The following is a 22,369-nucleotide window of genomic DNA, read 5'->3' on the forward strand; positions in this document are numbered from 1 at the left end:
TTTGCTTTCTGTGGACAAGCCAATTCTGGATCCACAAAGCAATGTCCCCTTGGATTCCATGCCTCCTTACTTTCTCAATAAGCCTTGTATGGGGCATCTTATCAAATGCCTTACTGAAATCCATATACACTACATCTACTGCTCTTCCTTCATCAATGTGTTTAGTCACATCCTCAAAAAATTCAATCAGGCTCGTAAGGCACGACCTGCCCTTGACAAAGCCATGCTGACTATTCCTAATCCTAATCACATTATACCTCTCCAAATGTTCATAAATCCTGCCTCTCAGGATCCTCTCCATGGAAAGTGGCCAGAGCGTGAGTGGGCCAGTGAAGGAGTGGAGCTTTGAGGCTTTGACTCGAAGAGGCGGAGGACAAGGTAGCTCGCAGTTAGTCTTTACGATGCCTCCTGAGATGGCGATGTGCATCTCATGTGAGATGTGGCAGTCTTGGGGGAATGCCCCTCTCCCGCAGAGTCACATCTGCCAGAAGTGCATACGGCTGGGCGATCTGGAAGACCGTGTAAGGAATCTGGAGCAGCAGCTGGATGACCTTCGACTCATAAGGGAGAATGAGGCAGTCATAGATGAGAGCTACAGGGAGGTAGTCACACCTAGGCTGTCGGAAGCAAGTTGTTAGGTGACAGTCAGAGGGGGGAAAGCGAAGGTGAGCAGACAGGTAGTGCAGAGCACCCCTGTAGCCATTCCCCTGAATATTAAGTTTACCGTCCTGGATACCGTTGGCGGGGACGACCGACCAGGTGTGAGCCACAGTGGCAGGGCCTCCAGCACTGAGTCTGACCCTGTGGTGCAGAAGGGTGGGACGGAGAAGAGGAGAGCTGTCGTCATTGGAGACTCTATAGTCAGGGGAGCAGACAGGAGATTTTGTGGACGTGAGAAGGACACCCGCATGGTTTGTTGTCTCCCGGGTGCCAGGGTCCGGGATGTCTCTGACCGGATGCACGACATCATGGTATGAGAGGGAAAGCAACCAGAAGTCGTGGTACATGTTGAGACCAACGACATAGGCAGGAAGAGGGATGAGGTCCTGAAGTATGAGTTTCGGGAATTAGGCAGAAGGCTGAAGAACAGGACCTCAAGGGTGACGTTCTCAGGATTGCTGCCAGTGCTACGTGACAGAGATGGTAAGAATTGGAGGAGATGGCAGTTGAATGCGTGGCTGAGGAGTTGGTGCAGGGAGCAGGGTTTTAGATTTTTTAGATCATTGGGAACTCTCCTGGGGAAGGTGGGACCTGTACAGATTGGATGGGTTGCACCTGAACTCGTGGGGGAGCAATATCCTTGCAGGTAGGTTTGCTAGCATGGTTTGGGAGGGTTTAAACTAATTTGCGAGGGGGATGGGACCCAGAGCAATAGAGCAGTGAAAGAAGTGCATGGAGTAAAGCCAGATCTAACATACAGAGAGGCTTTGAGGAAAGAGAAGCAGAATAAACGGTGTAAAGACAGTAAGGTAGAAGGGCTGAAATGTGTGTACCTCAATGCAAGAAGCATCAGGAACAAAGGTGATGAACTGAGAGCTTGGATACAAACATGGAATTATGATGTAGTGGCCATTACAGAGACTTGGCTGGCACCAGGGCAGGAATGGATTCTCAATATTCCTGGATTTCAGTGCTTTAAAAGGGATAGAGAGGGCAGAAAAAGCGGAGGAGGGGTGGCATTACTGGTCAGGGATACTATTACAGCTACAGAAAGGGTGGGTAATGTAGCAGGATCCTCTTTTGAGTCAATATGGGTGGAAGTCAGGAACAGGAAGGGAGCAGTTACTCTACTGGGGGTATTCTATAGGCCCCCTGGTAGCAGCAGAGATACAGAGGAGCAGATTGGGAGGCAGATTTTGGAAAGGTGCAAAAATAACAGGGTTGTTATCATGGGTGACTTTAACTTCCCTAATATTGATTGGCATCTGATTAGTTCCAAGGGTTTAGATGGGGCAGAGTTTGTTAAGTGTCCAGGATGGATTCCTATCACAGTATGTGGACAGGCCAACCAGGGGGAATGTCATACTAGATCTAGTACTAGGTAATGAACCGGGTCAGGTCACAGATCTCTCAGTGGGTGAGCATCTGGGGGGTGACCTCCACTCCCTGGCCTTTATAATTATCATGGAAAAGGATAGAATCAAAGAGGACAGGAAAATTTTTAATTGGGGAAAGGCAAATTATGAGGCTATAAGGCTAGAACTTGCGGGTGCGAATTGGGATGATGTTTTTGCAGGGAAATGTACTATGGACATGTGGTCGATGTTTAGGGATCTCTTGCGGGATGTAAGGGATAAATTTGTCCCGGTGAGGAAGATAAAGAATGGTAGGGTGAAGGAACCATGGGTGACAAGTGAGGTGGAAAATCTAGTCAGGTGGAAGAAGGCAGCCTACATGAGGTTTAGGAAGCAAGGATCAGATGGGTCTATTGAGGAATATAGGGAAACAAGAAAGGAGCTTAAGAAGGGGCTGAGAAGAGCAAGAAGGGGGTATGAGAAGGCCTTGGCGAGTAGGGTAAAGGAAAACCCCAAGGCATTCTTCAATTATGTGAAGAAAAAAAGGATGACAGGAGTGAAGGTAGGACCAATTAGAGATAAAGGTGGGAAGATGTGCCTGGAGGCTGTGGAAGTGAGCGAGGTCCTCAATGAATACTTCTCTTCGGTATTCACCAATGAGAGGGAACTTAATGATGGTGAGGATGATATGAGTGAGGTTGATGTTCTGGAGCATGTTAATATTAAGGGAGAGGAGGTGTTGGAGTTGTTAAAATACATTAGGACAGATAAGTCCCTGGGGCCTGACAGAATATTCCCCAGGCTGCTCCACAAGGTGAGAGAAGAGATTGCTGAGCCTCTGGCTAGGATCTTTATGTCCTCGTTGTCCACGGGAATGGTACCAGAGGATTGGAGGGAGGCGAATGTTGTTCCCTTGTTCAAAAAAGGTAGTAGGGATAGTCGGGGTAATTATAGACCAGTGAGCCTTACGTCTGTGGTGGGAAAGCTGTTGGAAAAGATTCTTAGAGATAGGATCTATAGGCATTTGTGAAGGGCAGATCGTGTCTAACAAGCCTGATAGAGTTCTTTGAGGAGGTGACCAGGCATATAGATGAGGGTAGTGCAGAGGATGTGATCTATATGGATTTTAGTAAGGCATTTGACAAGGTTCCACATGGTAGGCTTATTCAGAAAGTTAGAAGACATGGGATCCAGGGAAGTTTGGCCAGGTGGATTCAGAATTGGCTTGCCTGCAGAAGGCAGAGGGTGGTGGTGGAGGGAGTACATTCAGATTGGAGGATTGTGACTAGTGGTGTCCCACAAGGATCTGTTCTGGGACCTCTACTTTTCGTGATTTTTATTAACGACCTGGATGTGGGGGTAGAAGGGTGGGTTGGCAAGTTTGCAGACGACACAAAGGTTGGTGGTGTTGTAGATAGTGTAGAGGATTGTCAAAGATTGCAGAGAGACATTGATAGGATGCAGAAGTGGGCTGAGAAGTGGCAGATGGAGTTCAACCCGGAGAAGTGTGAGGTGGTACACTTTGGAAGAACAATCTCCAAGGCAGAGTACAAAGTAAATGGCAGAATACTTGGTAGTGTGGAGGAGCAGAGGGATCTCTGGGTACATGTCCACAGATCCCTGAAAGTTGCCTCACAGGTGGATAGGGTAGTGAAGAAAGCTTATGGGGTGTTAGCTTTCATAAGTCGAGGGATAGAGTTTAAGAGTCACGATGTAATGATGCAGCTCTATAAAACTCTGGTTAGGCCACACTTGGAGTACTGTGTCCAGTTCTGGTCACCTCACTATAGGAAGGATGTGGAAGCATTGGAAAGGGTACAGAAGAGATTTACCAGGATGCTGCCTGGTTTAGAAAGTATGTATTATGATCAGAGATTAAGGGAGCTAGGGCTTTACTCTTTGGAGAGAAGGAGGATGAGAAGAGACATGATAGAGGTGTACAAGATAATAAGAGGAATAGATAGAGTGGATAGTCAGCGCCTCTTCCCCAGGGCACCACTGCTCAATACAAGAGGACATGGCTTTAAGGTAAGGGGTGGGAAGTTCAGGGGGGATATTAGAGGAAGGTTTTTTACTCAGAGAGTGGTTGGTGCGTGGAATGCACTGCCTGAGTCGGTGGTGGAGGCAGATACACTAGTGCAGTTTAAGAGACTACTAGACAGGTATATGGAGGAATCTAAGGGGGGGCTTATATGGGAGGCAGGGTTTGAGGGTCGGCACAACATTGTGGGCCGAAGGGCCTGTACTGTGCTGTACTATTCTAACTTACCAACCACTGAAGTAAGACCCACTGGTCTATAATTTCCTGGGCTATCTCTACTCCCTTTCTTGAATAAAGGAACAACATCCACAACCCTCCAATCCTCCGGAACCTCTCCCGTCCCCATTGATGATTCAAAGATCATCGCCAGAGACTCAGCAATCTCCTCCCTCACCTCCCACAGTAGCCTGGGATACATCTCATCCGATCCCGGCAACTTATCCAACTTGATGCTTTCCAAAAGCTCCAGCACATCCTCTTTCTTAATATCTACATGCTCAAGCTTTTCAGTCTGCTACAAGTTAGCACTACAATCACCAAGATCCTTTTCCATAGTGAATACTGAAGTAAAGTATTCATTAAGTACCTCTGCTATTTCCTCCGGTTCCATATACACTTTCCCACTGTCACACTTCATAGGTCCTATTCTTTCACGTCTTATCCTCTTGCTCCACATACTTGTAGAATGTCTTGGGGTTTTCCTTAATCCTGCCCGCCAAGGCCTTCTCATGGCCCCTTCTGGCTCTCCTAATTTCCTTTTTAAACTCCTTCCTATAAGCCTTATAATCTTCCAGATCTCTAACATTACCTAGCTCTCTGAACCTTTTGTAAGTTTTTCTTTTCTCCTTGACTAGATTTATTACAGCCTTTGTACACCACGGTTCCTGTACCCTACCATAACTTCCCTGTCTCATTGGAACGTACCTATGCAGAACTCCACACAAATATCCCCTGAACATTTGCCACATTTCTTCCGTACTTTTCCCTGAGAACATCTGTTCCCAATTTAAGCTTCTAATTTCCTGCGTGATAGCCTCATAATTCCCCTTACTCCAATTAAACACTTTTCTAACTTCTCTGTTCCTATCTCTCTCCAACGCTATTGTAAAGGAGATAGAATTATGATCACCTTCTCCAAAATGCTCTCCCACTGAGAGATCTGACACCTGACCAGGTTCATCTCCCAATACCAAATCAAGTACAGTCTCTCCTCTTGTAGGCTTATCTACATATTGTGTCAAGAAACCTTCCTAAACACACCTAACAAACTTCACCCCGTCTAAACCCCATGCTCTAGGGAGATTCCAATCTGTCTTGTAAAGACACTGCCCAGAAGAAGGCAATGGCAAACCACTTCTGTAGAAAAATTTGCCAACAACAACCATGGTCATGGAAAGACCATGATCGCCCAGGTCATACGACACAGCAAATAATGAACAAGCATCCAATGACTTCTGTCTGCACATGGTCCATTTCCCACCATTCTCTACATATTCATGTGCCCACCCAAGAGCCTCTTAAATGCCTTTATTATATGTGTTTCCACCACCACTTTTGGTAGCACTGGCCTGTTGGGGGAGCTTGTTGGAGACAAAGACATTACATCCTTCACATTTCCCTGGCTTTCAAAGTTACTTATTACCAGCCAGTGAAAATGGCCCTGCTTGAGTACCATAACTTCATGGTAGAATGCAAGATCACTTTCTGACATAATTTCAGCTCCTAAGCAAATACATAAAACAGTTTGGACAATAACTTTCTCCACTTCTTTCACACTCGTGACTGTCATGTGAATGCAAATCATTGCTTCCAGGTTTGAACTCAAACACAGATGTGGAAAATGCTGATTTGTTAGCAGCCTGCAATCTGATACCCTGCCCCCCTTATCAAGGAAAGATGTGGTTTTGCATTCTGTTTAGGCTAACAGATATTAAAGCAACAGGCCACTTGTTCTTGTGCACTGAAAGAGCTCATATAATTTAGCTTTGTACAGTACCTCGATGCTGATTGCTTATCAGACGTCGTCAAAGCTCAGAGTTTATACAGTTGAACAAGTCCATTTCTGTGGTAAGTGATCAATTACCTTTGAGTAGATGGCATTGCATTGTTTGAATTTCAAAATATTTAAGAGAGAAGGTACTTAACTCAGAAACATCAGTGGTACATTTTTAAGGTGCCCTACTGTACTTTGTAGGTCCTCTGAACAGTTGGCTTATGTAAGGAGACTCAAGGTAAAAAACAAAACATGTTAAAGAAATACTGGGGTGAGGCTCAGAAACAAAGAGAGGAGAAAACAGGATACATCAGCATTAAAAACAAGGCTTGTCTGATATTTGGAATAGATAGGAGTATAGCAGAGTTGAAACACTGCTTTCTATATTCAGCAGTGTCAAAGAAGATAAGAGAGTATAATGTTAGGCTTAAATATAAAGACCAAGAGGAGATAAGTAGTGATTCATAATTTAAATTTTAGTTTATTATAGATAATGTATCAATTGTTTTTAAAAATGTGACTAATATGTAAGATGATAGAATTATAATTTAAAGGAAGATCTTAGATTAATGATTGCAGTCAAAAGAAAAATGTTTGTATCTTGCTTTGTAATTGTTAGTCTTTTTATACAGCCCAGGTAGAACTAGGTCTTGGTAAGACATGCATTAAGCATTGCTTGAATATGGTACTTGAATTGACAAAGTCAATGTCTTATAGTTTCTGAAAATTTGATTCTTTAAGCTTTGCGATAGATATCACTTGTCAGAATTTTTCTAACTTTTCTTGATGTGTTTGAACCCTCAGTACATTGCTGAGTCCCTCTTCAGAACTTGTTTGTGTAGAGCATATCAGCAGTTTTACATGAGTAACTACTGTGTGGAACAGCCTAATTGGACAGACAGCAATGTGTAACTGTCTGATAGATTGGCTTTCTTTCATAATCTGTTTTTACTCCATTTTAAATTTTACTGATTATCTGAAGGAAAATATTTCAATATTATGGATAAATCTTTATAATTACACCAACAAAGTAGGATTGCAAAATATGAATTTAACCATTTCAGTGCTGGCAATGGCAGGTCAAGTAGAACAGTGCTTTCTTGGAACTCAAATGCATAACATGGGAAATCCTCCTTGCATTGATTCAGTATGGGCATTGAATCAATGTTTGGTGGAGCCTGTAGGGAAGGGGCTGTTGTCCAGAGTAAAAGATTCTATTGATTTTCCCCCAAGCAAAACCTTCAAACGATCATTGTAGTCTTTCTGGATATTGTGGGTCTTGATGCTTTCTGAAATGCACTGTAGATTTTAACCAGTGGAAGTCAGTGCCCTAAATAGTATATTCTTGCATTAACTTAACTCTCTGAATCCCAATTAGATGGCAGAATATATCTCTAAAATGTTGACTAACAATCAGAAGGCAAAGTGTGACTATTTCTAAGATAATTACAATTATACTCAAAAGATTTCAATATGAATTACAGCTGAGTTATATTGAGAATAATGATTCTGTTAATTTTCTTCATACATACAGTATGTTGGATAAGGGAGTTGCCAGTAGAACCAGCAATTCATGACCATCTCTAGTTTCCCTTGGGATGGTAGTGGGAAATTGTCTTCTTGAACCATTGGAGTCCTTTCTGAGGAAGTATTCCCTCAGTGTTATTGGTAGGGGAGTTCTAGGAATTAAACCAATGTTGGGAAGTCATAATATTTCCATCTTCAGGCTTGAGTGAATTGGAGAGGAACCTGCTAGTAGTGCACATGCACCTACCTCAATTATCTTTGAAAGAAGACAAGTTTGAAAAAGACTGTCAGAAACAACTAACTGTACTTCACTTTGGAAACTTTATCCAAGTTAAAGGCACTACAGAAGGTTCATATTTTCTAGTTGCTGCTGTGACCTTCACTTGAAAAAAATTATAAAGGTGAGCTGAGAAATCTGACTGTAATGCAAAGGTTTCAGCTGAGTTTTTTGGGTTTTCATTCATGCTTTCCATTTTATAGTTTATCTGTGATACAGTTACAGTGCTGACAAGTTGTCTTGTGATTCATCATGTAAAATGTCAAGTCCGTGCACAGAAACAAGTAGCTTAACGTATTTGTTACTTTTCACTCTTATTGAGAACCCATTAACTTATTTTTTCATTAGATACGACAGCCATCTAGGTTTGTTATATCAATATTTATTGAACCAAAAAATGGATGATGCAATCAAAAGTCAGGGGGTTTAGGGATAAGAGGAAAAGGTAGGTCTGACTGGGGAGAGATATTACAGGCAACAGCAGGCCTGTGAAAACGGCAGTCAATCTTAATCTTAAAGTCGGGCTGCAGTCTCGAATGGTGGATCAATCAAACTGTGGTTGATCTCATTTCCTCAGTTACCCCTGTGAATGAGTTGGATGAACAAATAAATAAATTGTCATTTGCTTGGAAAGTTTTTTTGGGTCTTTACTAACATGAGAAAAAAAATCTTTCAGGTGTTATGTCTCCTGTTTCAAAATTAAGGGATAGAATTAGCCATAAACGATTTGTCTCCACTGAAGCATTCTCATTTGCAGTGATTGACAACAACACAGAAAGCTGTCCTAAGCCAAAGGCAGGGGTACTGGGAGAGGGCAACAGAAGCATGTTGAAAAAAAAATCATAGATTCAGTATTTTACCTTCAAGGGGGAAAAGTATATGGGTATTTGAAGGAGCATAAGCTACAATTGCCCTCCAAAGGCAAATGAAAAGGAAAATGCATATAAGGCAATTGCTATAGTTTTGAGGAGAATGATTACAAAAGGTGCATGATCCCCATTCACAATCAGTTACCTTCATTGAGTTTTTATTTTAGTGTTGATGCACAAACGGTGAGGAATGGAATCAAAAAGCAAGAATAAAATCCAGCATATCAACACAAACTCTGACAGTTTGAAAAAATTCACGATACCTAGGAAAAGGACCACTGACTCAGGTAATTTGCCAAAAGATCAATTGCAAAGGTGTGACCTTCTACTTATTTCATTGATCTTGTGATGTGTATGATACAACTTTATTACACATTCACTCCATGCCTAGCTTATGTTAAAGCAATCCTTGGATCCCCACAATTTTTTCCATTCTGCTGTGTTTTGACTTCTTCAAGTATTTACCTAATTCTTCAGAAGCTCGAGATTAAATCTGCTTCCACCACTCTTTCATGCAATGAATTACTGATCATGACACATGTTTTTGCCTCGTGCCAAACTTTGAATCTTATTGCCGATCTTCTTAAATATGTATCTGCTCTTTTCTCAACCCTTTGGCCAACAGATGCTTTGTCTGGACCCTCCAGAACTTTGATCACCTCTATCTGTTTGAGCAATTTGTTGCACTCCGTTCCTCAGTCAGGACACACAGTAGCTTTACTGGATATTTGAAGTAGCATGTGGTTAGCTAAATTTTAGCTGCAACTGTAAAATTAAACCTTGCTGCTGTTATATTTTGAAAACTAATTGAAAGAAAAATACAGGAGCTGGGGATAAAATGTGTACTCTTAGTTTTACTTTCGTGAGGTGCACTCTAATGACACGATAATGTAATGATGTATGCCATTCATGTATGACTTGTATATAACCTGTAATGCATTATGTAAACAAAGGATGCGTAATCAATAATATATTGACATTACTCAAATATTATGAAAAATTAAATACACAACAGCTGCAAGTGAATCTTACCAAAACTTTAATTTCAATTACATCTTCTTCCAAAGCCTATTTAGAAATCTGTCGTACAGATTGGCGTGAATATAGTTTCATTCAATCAACTTTAGAGGGATCAAAACTTGACAGCAGTTACCAATTGAACCTCCTCTGGAACTTCGGCGATGTTAAACTCATACACAATGTGAAAATTGAGCAGCGATTTGCAGCGAAGAGGTATGAAAATGATGGTCTAATTATGAAATCTACAAACACCCAAATTTCTCAGATACTGGGGCAAGACTGGAGTGGCCTGATAGGATATGGTTTAGATCAAAGTGGGGTTTGTAGCCCCTAACCTTGTACACAAAATGGTTACTTTATTCCCTGTATTACACTTTAAGCATAGTTCATTGGCTGCAAGGTACTTTGGAATATCCTGAACAAGATGTGGAAGGTGCTATTTAAATGCAAGTCTTTATTTCAGATGTTACTCTGGGGCCAGTGTGGGTGGAAGTGAGGGAAACCATTGATGTATATTCTGCCCAGTAGTACTGCATCTGTCTGGCTCTCTCACTTGGCTCTTTTCAACCCAGTTAGAACCACATACATCGAGAATTAGTGCAGAAGGCACAAGAGACTGCAGATGGGGTGGAGGGAAATGGACAGTCAACAATTGAAGTTGAGATTCTATATCTCAGAGATAGAAGTGAGCTAGTCAGTATAAAGAGCTGCGGGGAATGGGTGAAGCAAAATTTGGCAAGCAATAGGTTGATGCAGGTGAAGAGAGGGTGATAGGAAAATTGAGGAGGGGAGAGTGGAAATAATGACAAATGGTGGGAGGCGGTAGGTCGGGGCAGCAAAGGGGTGCAGATGGTGGAATCTAATTTGAAAGAAAGTTAATACATGATCCTGATGGAGGTTAATGTATGAGAAGTATTTGATGGTTTGGGGCCTGTACTCAGTGGAGTTTGGAAGAATGAGGGGAGATCTCATTGAAACTTATCAAACAGGCCTAGACATGGTGAACATGGAGAGGATGTTTCCAATAATGGGAGAGTCTAGATAGAACTAGAGGGCACAGCCTCAAAATAGATGGACGTCACTTTAGAACAGAGATGAGGTGAAATTTCTTTAGCCTGAGGGTGATGAATCTGTGGAATTCCACAGCTGTGGAGGCCAAGTCATTGGGCATATTGAAGTTCTGGATTGGTAAGGGTGCCAGAGGTTATCAGGTAAAGACAGGAGATTGAGATTGAGTGGGAAAATAAATCCGAAATGATTGAATGGCAGAAGAGACTCAATAGGCCAAATAGCTTAATCCTGCTCCTACGTTTTATGTAACGCACATAAAAGTTGCTGGTGAACGCAGCAGGCCAGGCAGCATCTCTAGGAAGAGGTGCAGTTGACGTTTCAGGCTGAGACCCTTCGTCAGGACAAAGGCCTGAAACGTCGACTGCACCTCTTCCTAGAGATGCTGCCTGGCCTGCTGCGTTCACCAGCAACTTTTATGTGTGTTGCTTGAATTTCCAGCATCTGCAGAATTCCTGTTGCCTACGTTTTATGTGCTGGGGAACAACCAGGGATACAGAGTATTAATGATAATCCCACAAATGACAGGTGTCTTCCCCAAATATTGGAGTAACATCATGCATACAGAGCCATGCACCAAGGTGGATGCAGAGGGCAAATGCTCCTGCCCCATAATAATCATTCAGCACACTTAGATATATGTGTACATTTGTATATACAGTATGTACAGTACAAACATTTGAAATACAACTGCAAGAGCAGTCAAATTAAAATTGTTCCAAAGTTTCCCCATCCCCTTTGCTCTAGAATTTGGGACGATGTCAGCAGCCAGACAGAGCAGCAGGACGAAATTTCTGGGGCAAAATAGTTTCAACTACAAGCCATTACCTATTGAAAAGTTTGCAGAAATGTCACCTAGTATTCCAGATACAAAAGCCTGTCTTATTATACAATGTCAGGTGAGCAGTTCAGTGGCAGTTTTAAACTGTGGACCAGCATGTAAAATCAATTATGCAGAAAATTTCCACGAAGAGCAAATGTATACTTTAGTGTTAGGATGAGATTAGACTTGCATGGGATATTGACCAGCCTGCAAGCACTTCCTGGCCAATATATGAGGAAGGCTACTGGAGATAGCATTATGCTACCTCCAATATCCCTATTGGCTGTACAGAGACAGAATTTGGAGTGTTGTGAAGATGTTCTTCACCATTTTGTGTTTGAAGCCTTTAATGCTGTCTCTAAATATCTAAATATCAATATCTTACTGTTCAAAATAGATTTTAACAGTAGCCATTTCTCACACCAGATCAGAGATGCGACAGGAAGGAAGACGAGGGAAAGAAATGGAAGAAATTACATTCTTCTTCGTGACATCCCAGAAGTCAGCTTTAAAATTGTACCAGGATGGATTGAGCATTAATTCTTCTGACATAAATGCACTGGGAAATCCAGCTTATGGTGTATATCTTCATCGACACATTGATGTTCTCCTGAACTACCATAAGCTAAACAACCTGGCTGCAGAAACTGTTCTGTTTTTTAAGGTATGTTCATTTGATTTTGACAGAAGTGTTATGTTCATCTCTTGGCCACGACCTTTCTCACTGCCATTCGGCCCTGGGCTCCCCCTCCCGCCACTACTCATAAACCCCAAATCTTTAAATCCCCCATCACCTTTTTCATCCTCAGAGCCTCCATGTTCCTCCCACTCTACCTTCCCTGACCACCCCAAACCTCCCCTTTTCTCTCACACCTACAGCTCCAGACCAAGAATTCCACCACCACCCAACTCCAGTTACAAATACCACAGATACCTACAGACTGCGGATTGCCTGGCCTCCAGCTCCAACCTCAACTGCATCCACCTCCAGGCTGACCTTTCTCTCTGCCACTGGGACCCCAGGCTCCCCTTCCCCCACCACTGCTCCGCAACTTGTGTTCTCTCAGATTCCCCTGTCACCTCTTACATCCTCGGAGCCTCCATCTTCTTCCTACCCTATCTTCCTTAAACACCCCAACCGTCCCCTCTTCTCAGATGCCTCCAGCTCTCTTCCTCCCATAAGACCATTAGATATAGGAGCAGAATAGGCTATTTGGCCCATCGAGTCTGCTTCGTCATTTCATCATGGCTGATCCATTTCCCTCTCAGCCTCAATCTCCTGCCTTTTCTTCATACCCCTTCATGCCCTGACTATTCAAGAAATGATCAACCACTGCCTTAACTTTACCCAATGACAGCCTCCACAGCCACCTGTGGCAACAAATTCCACAGATTCACTCCTCTCGGCCTAAAGAAACTTCTCCTCATCTCCTTTCTAAATGGATGCCCCTCTATTCCGAGACTGTGTCCTCTGATCTTAGACTTTCCCACCATAGGAAGCACCCTCTCCACATCCACTCTGTTGAGGCCTTTCAACATTCAATAGGTTTTGATGAGATCCTCATTCTTCTAAATTCCGGTGAGTAGAGACCCAGAGCCGTCAAACACCCTTCGTATGACAAGCTGTTCAAACCTGGAAACATTTTCGTGAACCTCCTTTGAATCCTCTCCATTTTCAGCACATCCTTTCTAAGGTAAGGGGCCCAAAACTTCTCACAATATTCCAAGTGAGGCCTCGCCTGTGCTTTTATAAAGCCTCAGCATTACATTCGTTTATATTCAAATTCTCTCAAAATGAATGCTAACATCACATTTGCTTTCCTCACCACCAACTCAACATGCAAATTAAACTTTAGGGAACCCTGTACAAAGACTTCCAAGTCCATTTGCATCTCAGATTTTAAAAATTTCTCTCTATTTAGAAGACAGTCTACACTTTTAATACTTCTACCAAAGTGCATGACTATACACTTCCTGACACAGTATCCCATTTGCAACTTCTTTGCCCATTCTCCTATTTTGTCTAAGTCCTCTTGTAGTCTCCCTGCTTCCTTAAAACTACCTACCCCTTCACCCATCTTTGTATCATCTGCAAACCTTGCCATACAGCAATCAAATCCATTTTCCAAACCATTGATATATAACGTAAAAAGAAGAGTGGACCCAACATAGACCTCTGTAGAACACCGCTAGTCACCAGCAGCTAACCAGAAAAAGTTACCTTAATGCCATTCTTTTCCTCCTGCCAATCAGCCAATTCTCTACCCACACTAGTATCTTTCCTGTAATACCATGGGATCTTAACTCATTAATCTGCATCATGTGGGGCTGAAATCTGAAAATCCAAGTGTTATTTCTTCAAAGAATTTCTTCAGATTTGTCAGATTTCCCTCAAGGAAACCATGCTGAGTACTGCCTATTTTATCATGTGTCTCCAAGTACCCCAAAACTACATCCTTAACAATCAACTCCAACATCTTTACAATCACTGAGGACAGGCTAACTGCCCAATAATTTCCTTCTTGTGACTCCCTCCCTCCTTGAAGAGTGGAGCGAAATTTGCCATTTTCCAGCGCTCTGGAACCATGCCAGATTCCATTGATTATTGAAAGATCATTACTAATGCCTCCACAATCACTTCAGCCAACTCTTTCAGAACCGCAGGGTGTACCCCATCTGATCCAAGTGACTTATCAACCTTCAGACCTTTCAGTTTCCCAAGCACCTTCTCGCTAGTAATGGAAACATCACGCACTTCTGCCCCCGACACTCTTAAACTTCCAACATACTGCTGGTGTCTTCCTAAGTGAAGATTGATGCAAAACACATACAATTTGTCTAAGCAACACACACAAAATGCTGCCTGACCTGCTGCATTCCACCAGCATTTTGTGTGTGTTGCTTGAATTTCCAGCATCTGCAGATATCCTTGTGTTTGCAATTTGTCTAAAATTTCTTTGTCCCCCATTACCACCTCTCAAGCAGCATTATCCAGCAGTCCAATACCTACTCTCACCTCTCTTTTACACTTTAAATATCTGAAGAACCTTTTTGTATCCTCTTTAATATTAATGGCTAGCTTATCTTTGTACTCCTTCTTTTCCTTCTTAATGACTTTTTTTAGTTGCCTTCTGTTGGTTTTTAAAAGTCTCTGAATTCTCTAACTTCCCACTAATGTTTGCTCTATTATATTCTCTCTCATTGGTTTTTATGTTGGCTTTGACTTATCTTGTCAGCCACGGTTGTGTCATCCTGTCTTTAGAATACTTCTTCTATTTATCCTGCACCTTCCAAATTGCTTTCAGAAATTCCAGCCATTGCTGTTCTGCTATCATCCCTGCTAGTATTTTCTTCCAATCAATTTTGGTCAGCTCCTCTCTCATGCCTCTGTAATTCCCTTTACTCCAATGTAATACTGATATACTTGATTGTAGTTTTTCCTTCTCAAATTGCTTGGTGAATTCTATTATATTATGAACACTGACTCCTAGGAGTTCATTTATCTTAAGCTCTCTAATCAATTCTGGTTCATTACACAACATCCAATCAAGAACAGCTGATCACCATAAAACATAGGAACAGAATTAGGCCATTTGGTCCATTGAGTCTGCTCCACCATTCAATCATGGCTGATCCTTTTTCCCCTCCTCAGCCCCAGTCCCCAGCCTTCTCTCCATTATCTTTGATGCCATGGCAAACTTTTGCCTTTAAATACACCCAACAACCTGGTCTCCAGAGCTGCCTGTGGTAACAAATTCCACAAATTAACCATCCACTGGCTAAAGAAATTTCTCCACATCTCCGTTTTAAATGGATGCCCCTCTATCCTGAGGCTGTGCCCTCTTGTCCTCGACTCCCCCACCATGGGAAACATCCTTTCCATATCTATTCTGTCTAGACCCCTCAACATTCAAAAGGTTTCATTGAGATCCCCTTTATACTTTAAATTCCAGCGAGTACAGGCTCAGACCCATCAAATGTTCCTCATATGATAACTCTTTCGTTCCCTGGCCTCCTTGGAATCCTTTCCCATGCCAGTGCATCTTTTCTTAGATATGGAGCCCAAAACTGTTCACAATACTCAAGGTGAGGCTTCATCAATGCCTCATAAAGCCTCAGCATCACATCCCTACTCTGATAGTCCAGGCCTCTTGAAATAAATGCTAACACTGCATTTGTCTTCCTCACCACCGACTCAACTTGCAAGTTAACCTTTAGGCTGTTCTGCACAAGGACTCCCAAGTCCCCTTGCATCTCAGATTTTTGGATTTTCTCCCCATATAGAAAATAGTCTGCACATTTATTTCTTCTACCAAAGTGCACGACACTCAGTCAGCCTCTCCCACACAGGAGGAATTCATGTCCTGTTCAAGCAGGGTTATCAATAAAGTTCAGTTGAATACCCTGCATGCAAGTGTCCTGATGTGCTCTGCACCGTCCCTCAATACAAACACAACATGATGTCAGAAGTGATTTATTGTCGATGAATTGGTGTTACAGACCAAGTGAGATATTCAACAAGAACAAATTTACAGTAAGACTGTTCTTGTTCACATATATCTATGAAAAATATCCAGTGACATACCAAATAAAATGCCTATGCTAGTTTGCTATCTGTATGCACAATGAGGCATGAGCTGAGAAAATGCCAGGGTTGCTAGGCAATGTCTTCAAGCTTCACCCAAAAGTAGATACATTGTATAATCTCTGGGCCACTAGCCGGAGGAAGGGGACAGAGACGTAGACACAGCAGAAAAGTTAGTCAGAGTCTCAGGGAGAGAAAAGAAGACTTCTGTAGTCCAAACAAATAAAATAAGAAATAAACAAACAAACAGGAAAATGGAGCAAATGCCTGCAGTACGTACATCTATTTACCTAATAAAGCCCTGCCAGACAACAGTGCATATGGAAATCTGAGAGATGAGCTCATTAGAGACAGGATTGTTGTGGGGCTACTAGACACCAAGTTGTCAGAGAGGCTTCAGTTGCAGGCAAATCTCACACAAAAAAAGCTATTACTATGGTCAGGCAGAGTGAGAATGTTTGTCGGCAACAAACAGAACTCTGGCACGAAAAGTATGCAGAGGTAAAGCTAGAAGCTATAAAAAAAAGGGTACAAACAAGGTGCAGTCAGGAGTGGGAGAAGTTTATTCTGCCTTCTGTTGAGCATGCATACGGTATGCTGAGCGGAGCAAAGTTCTTCACCAAACTAGATGAAAGTTCTTCACCAAACTTAGGGTTCTGGCAGATCTGTTTAGCTCGCAAACTTCATCACACCACATTGATGCTATCCCTTCAAGAGAATCCATTTTGGCACCTCATCAGCCCCTGAACTCTTTCAGATGAGGATGAACCATATTTTGGAGGGGCTGGAAGGAGTAGTCTACCACATGGATGATGATATACTCATCGGAGGCTCAAGTGAACTACATGACAAAAGAGTGGAAGCTACTTTGGAATAACTGAAACAGGCTGGAATCACCATGAACAGAAAGAAAGGTAAATTTGCAAAGTTGGAGGTGACGTTCTTAGTCCACCAACTGTCCTCAAAAAGAGTGCAACCAGATTCAGACAAACTGGCAGGAGTTCGGAACATGGAACAACCTACAAATGTTTCAGAGATTCGCAGTTTCCTGCGCATGGAAAACCATCTGGGAAAATTCATTCCAGAGTTGGCAGAGAAAACAAAGGCAATCCGTAACCTCCTCTCTCTGAGAAAAGTTTGGACCTGGGTGGCACCACAGGAGAGGTATTTCTCATGACTTAAAGCAGGGCTTATCTCTCTGTCAACATTGGCATTTTTTGATCTGAACAAAGCAACTAAGGTCTCAGCAGAGGTCTCTTCCTTTGGCCTAGGGGGAGTGCTCATGCAATTCTGCAGTAGTATGGAGACAGGTGGCATATGCATCAAGAGCACTGACTCCTACTGAACAACGTTACACACAAATCAAAAAGGAGACACTGGCTCTCGTATAGGGTTATGAACACTTCTGCTGCCACTTTACAGGCACTAATATCCTAGTTGAAACAAACCACAAGCCACTTGCCAGCCTCTTCGGCTCGAAACTCTTGGATGACTTACCGCCACATCTACAAAGACTCAGAATGAGGTTTATACGATATTGTTATGACACTGAACATGTCCCCGGCAAATCTCTGTTGAGGATGCCATGCAAAAGTGAGTGGACAGAAGCTGACTCTGCCCTCATGGAAAATAGCAACATCTACTTAGCTCAGGTACATGAAAGCTTTCCTGCATCACAGAGTAAACTGGATGAAATTCACACTGAGTTGAAAAATGCCCAAATCTACAGCAAGGTCATGCAATACCGTGAGCATGGATGGCCAGCTGTTCCAAAAGGAGCTCACAAACTCAGACCTTACTGGCTTCAAAGTAACACAGTCATCATTCTTGTGGGTTTGCTAAAGGGCCCCAGACTCATCATTCCTGCTTCTATGCACGCTAAAATCATCAGTCAAATCCACCAAGGACAACAAGCTATTGAAAAATGTTGCCTAAGAGCAAGGCAATCCGCGTGGTGACCTGGTCTGAGCACACAGCTGGGAGATTATGTAAAGCATGCAGAAAACTGCATAAAAATCATGCTGAACCTCTTTGTCCCACAGAATTCCCAGACTTTCCATGGCAAATTGCAGGCACAGACATTTTTTGAGCTGAAAAGAAACAGATATCTTCTCACTGTGGATTACTTCTCATGGAAAGTTGAGATGTCCAAGCTGTTCACAACATCCTCAGCAGCAGTTATACAGCATCTGAAAGCTGTATTCACTTACCATGAAATACCAGAGACACTTGTGTCATACAACGGTTCACAATTGCTGCTCAAAATTCAAAGCCTTTGCTAGGGACTATGAGTTCAAACACTAGTCAAGCAGCCACAGTATCCACAGGCAAATGGAGAAGTGGAAAGAGCAGTACAAACTGCTAAGAGTCTCCTACTGAGGACAGAAGACCCCAACAGGGCACTGCGAGCTTATCACTCCACACCTCTTGCAAGAGCTGTCAATGGCCCAGAGACTGAGGACAAGCCTGCTCATTCTTCCTTCTCTTCTTCAACATCACTTACCAGATTTAGACAAAGTGGGATATTGTGAGACAACGCAGCGTGAGAAAATGCATGATCTCAGACACAGAGCAAATGCCAGCCACTCAGGAGTAGTGAAGCGTGCTTGGGTATCAGACCAATTCACCAAAGGAACAATGCAAAGGCAGCATGCACCATGATCGTTTGGTAATCAGAACATCACAAGGTGAAATCAGACAGAACAGGTGTGCACTCATGCGCCTTCAAAGTTCCTAAAAGGTAGAGGAAGAAATAGAGTGGCCTGATACCTATAACAAGGACCACTTATCCGAGGTGGACACTCCTGTTCGAGAATCTCCATCCGCTCCAACACTTTCAGGAACCTATACCAGATCAGATTGTTTATCTGTCCCACCACAGAGTATACTCCGTAGCCTAATATCTGAGGGCAAGTGACTAAAGAGGCAGAATAATCCTCTCACTTTGCCAGAATGTTAATGTAGTCTATACTGAACTTCATTAGATTTAGTGGTTTTTTAAAAAGAGATCCCTCTTGTCCTTACCTACCACCCCATCAGCCTCTGTATCCAACATATTAACCTCCGCAACTTCCATCATTTCCAAAGGGACCCTACCACTAAACATATTTATATCTCCCTCCCCTTCTCTGCTTGCCACAAGGATTGTTTCCTTTGCGATTCCCTTGTCCGTTTGATCCTCCCCACTAATCTCCCTCCAAGCACTTAACCCTGCAAGCAGTCTAAGTACTACACCTCCTCCCTTGCCTCCTTTCAGGGCCCCAAACAGTCCTTCCAGGTGAGGCAACACTTCACCTGCAAATCTGCTGAGGTCATCTATTGTGTCCAGTGCTCCCAATGTGGCCTCCTCTACACTGGTGAGACCCATTATAAATTGGGGGACTGCTTTGTCAAGCACCTCTGCACCATCTGCCACAAGCAGGACTTCCCAATGGCCATACATTTTAATTTCCATTCACGCTCCAACATGTCAATCCATGGCCTCCCTCTTGTGGCAAAATGAGGCCATTCCAAGGGTGCAGGAGCAACACCTTATATTCCATCCAACCTGATAGTATGATTATGGATTCCTCATTCTGGTGAACAAAAATTACACTCCTTCCCCACCCCACCTTCCTCTATTCCTCACACTGACCTTTTACTTCTTCTCACCTGCCTATCACTTCCCCTCCTCTTTCTTTCTCCTATTGTCCACTGCCTCTCCTATCAAATTCCTTTTTCTCCAGCCCTTGACCTTTCTCACCCACCTGGCTTCACCTATTACCATCCAGCCACCCTCTTTCCCCTCACCCACCTTTTAATTCAGGCATCTCCCCCCTTCCCTCTCAGTGCTAAAGAAGAGTCTTGGCCCAAAATGTCAGCTGTTTACTCTTTTCCATAGATACTGCCTGACCTAATGAGTACCTCTAGTATTTTGTGTGTGTTAACCTCGTATTTCTTTTTTTTCAAGAAGGGGAGATAGAACAGTAGTTAATAGTGTTATTCGTATGCCACTCAGTTAGCCACTCCCACATGGGAGGAGTTCACATATGTACAAGCAGGGTTATCAGTAAAGTTCAGTTGAATGTTCTGCATGCTAGCATCCTGGTGTGCTCTGTGCTATCCCTCAAGAATGAACACAATATTAACTACATCTCATCTTTTACATAGCTATTTTATTTCTCCCTCACATACTCTTTATTCTATTTTCTCTTTCAATGATAATACCTGTGTCTTCTCTCATGGATTTCTTTGAAAGTCATGGATCTGAAACATTAATTCTAATTCTGTCACTGGATCGGCTAAGTTACTTCTGGCATTTTCTAGTTTTATTACTTTTTAAGTGTGGCACTGTGAACAAGCAAGTCAATTATAATGTAACTTAATGGCAATGGCTGATGAAATCCCTTGCTTATCTTCAATGGTATCATGAGGAAATTTACAAGAACGTTGCCGGGTCTGGAGGACCTGAATTCTAAGGAAAGATTAAATAGATTAAGACTTTATTCCTTAGAATGTAGAAGATTGAGAGGACATTCGATAGAGGTATACAAAATTATAAGGGGTTTAGATGGGGTAAATGCAAGCAGTCTTTTTCCATGAGGTTGGGTGGGACAACAACCAGAGGTCATGAGTTAAGGGTGAAAGGCGAAAGGTTTAAGGGGACCATGAGGGGAGACTTCTTCACTCAGAGGGTTGAGAGAGTGTGAAAACAGCTGCCAGCATGAGTAGTGCATATGAGCTCGATATCAACGTTTAAGAGAAGTTTGGATAGGTACATGGAAGTAGGGGAACGAAGGGCTATGGTCTTGGTGCAGGTCGATGGGAATAGGCAGATTAAATGGTTTTGGCATGGGCCAATGATACGACATTTTATATTCACCAGAGGGGGGATATGGTTGCTTGTTTAACGACTCTATTGGATCAATGGAGAAAGAGGAATGACATTTTGTAGAAGCATTTAAAAATAATGAGAGATATGGAAGAGGTAGATTGTAACCGCCTTTTCCTCAGGGTAAGGGAGTCCAAAACTAGGGGCTTAGGGTGAAAGGGAAAACATTTAAAAGGGAACTGAAAGGCAACTTTTTCATACAGAGGGTGGTGAGTATATGGAATCAGATACCAGAGGAAGTGGTTGAGGCAGGTGCATTAGAATCATTTAAGAAACGCTTGGATAGGTACATACAGGGGCAGGGCTCAGAGGGATATAGGCCAAAAACAGGAAATTGGGACTGTCTGGAGAGCACGGTGATCAGCAAGGACAGGTTGGACTGAAGGGCTTGTATCTGTGCTGTATTGCTCTATGGTTCTATGACTCAATGTAAACCAGCTTCTCCACAACAATCAGCACAGTACCCAGGTGCCAACCTGCCTTATGTGCTCAAGACCCTAGAGGTGAGCTCTATTTAAAACTTTCTGACTCAGAGGCAAATGAGCTACTACTGAGCCAATAATGACACTGCTGTGTAAGGGCAGGGCAATCAGACTGCTCAGGCCTTTCGATTGGCTCTCCATATCTATCATTCACTCTGTGGTGTGTTCCCAACTTTGCTAATCATTGATATGCATTTTCATTTCATTTTTGTTGATTATTAAAGGTGTTGTTAGGAAGAGTGAGGACAATTCCACCACGTAAGGTCATGGATAAGACTGATATCAAACCTACAGCAAAATTTGATTGTCATATATCCCAAATTCCAGCCAGCTTGAAGGACCCAATTAATATTCAGGCTATCAACTCTGCGGTGAGTAATCTTTTGAAGAATGATTACTGAAGGGGTGGATATTATAGACTGGCTCATCCACATCATTGTCCTAATGTACAAAGTGCAGCATCAAGATGGTTACTAGCTTGGGCCCAGACAATATAACCAATGTCATAATTTGCATATCCAAAAACAGCACTGTTAGATACACTTGAACAGAGATGTTAGGAGCAGGATTAGACCACTGTTGTTAAACTAGCTGGTCTGTGGATTCCTGTTTTCTTCCATCTTTAAAGAATGAAGTGATGTCACAAACAGGAGAAAATTGGCAGATGCTGAAAATCCAAGCAATACACTCAAAATGCTGGAGGAACTCAGCAGGCCAAGCAGCATCTATGGAAAAGAGTACAGTGATGTTTCAGGCCAAGACCCTTCGTAGATATGGAAAGCCAATTGAAGGGTCTTGG

The 22,369-nt window shown here is 42.7% G+C and overlaps 1 protein-coding gene across 5 annotated transcripts in view; it reads left to right on the forward strand.

Moving 5' to 3' along the window:
- LOC134345702 (uncharacterized) overlaps positions 1-22,369 on the forward strand; it is a 127,348-nt gene that overhangs the window by 78,439 nt on the left and 26,540 nt on the right. For 2 of the 5 annotated variants that reach the window (XM_063046798.1, XM_063046795.1), the window contains exons 2-5: positions 8,890-9,009; positions 9,790-9,955; positions 12,060-12,297; positions 21,795-21,941. In XM_063046798.1, the coding sequence (XP_062902868.1) occupies positions 8,913-9,009; positions 9,790-9,955; positions 12,060-12,297; positions 21,795-21,941 (648 nt within the window). In that variant the 5' untranslated portion in view covers positions 8,890-8,912. Of the gene's footprint in view, positions 1-5,992; positions 6,124-7,865; positions 7,978-8,889; positions 9,010-9,789; positions 9,956-12,059; positions 12,298-21,794; positions 21,942-22,369 lie in introns of those variants that run through there. The other 3 variants (XM_063046796.1, XM_063046797.1, XM_063046799.1) reach the window with 3 other exon arrangements.

The sequence above is a fragment of the Mobula hypostoma genome, chromosome 4 (genome assembly GCF_963921235.1).
Source record: "Mobula hypostoma chromosome 4, sMobHyp1.1, whole genome shotgun sequence".
Lineage (NCBI taxonomy): Eukaryota > Metazoa > Chordata > Chondrichthyes > Myliobatiformes > Myliobatidae > Mobula > Mobula hypostoma.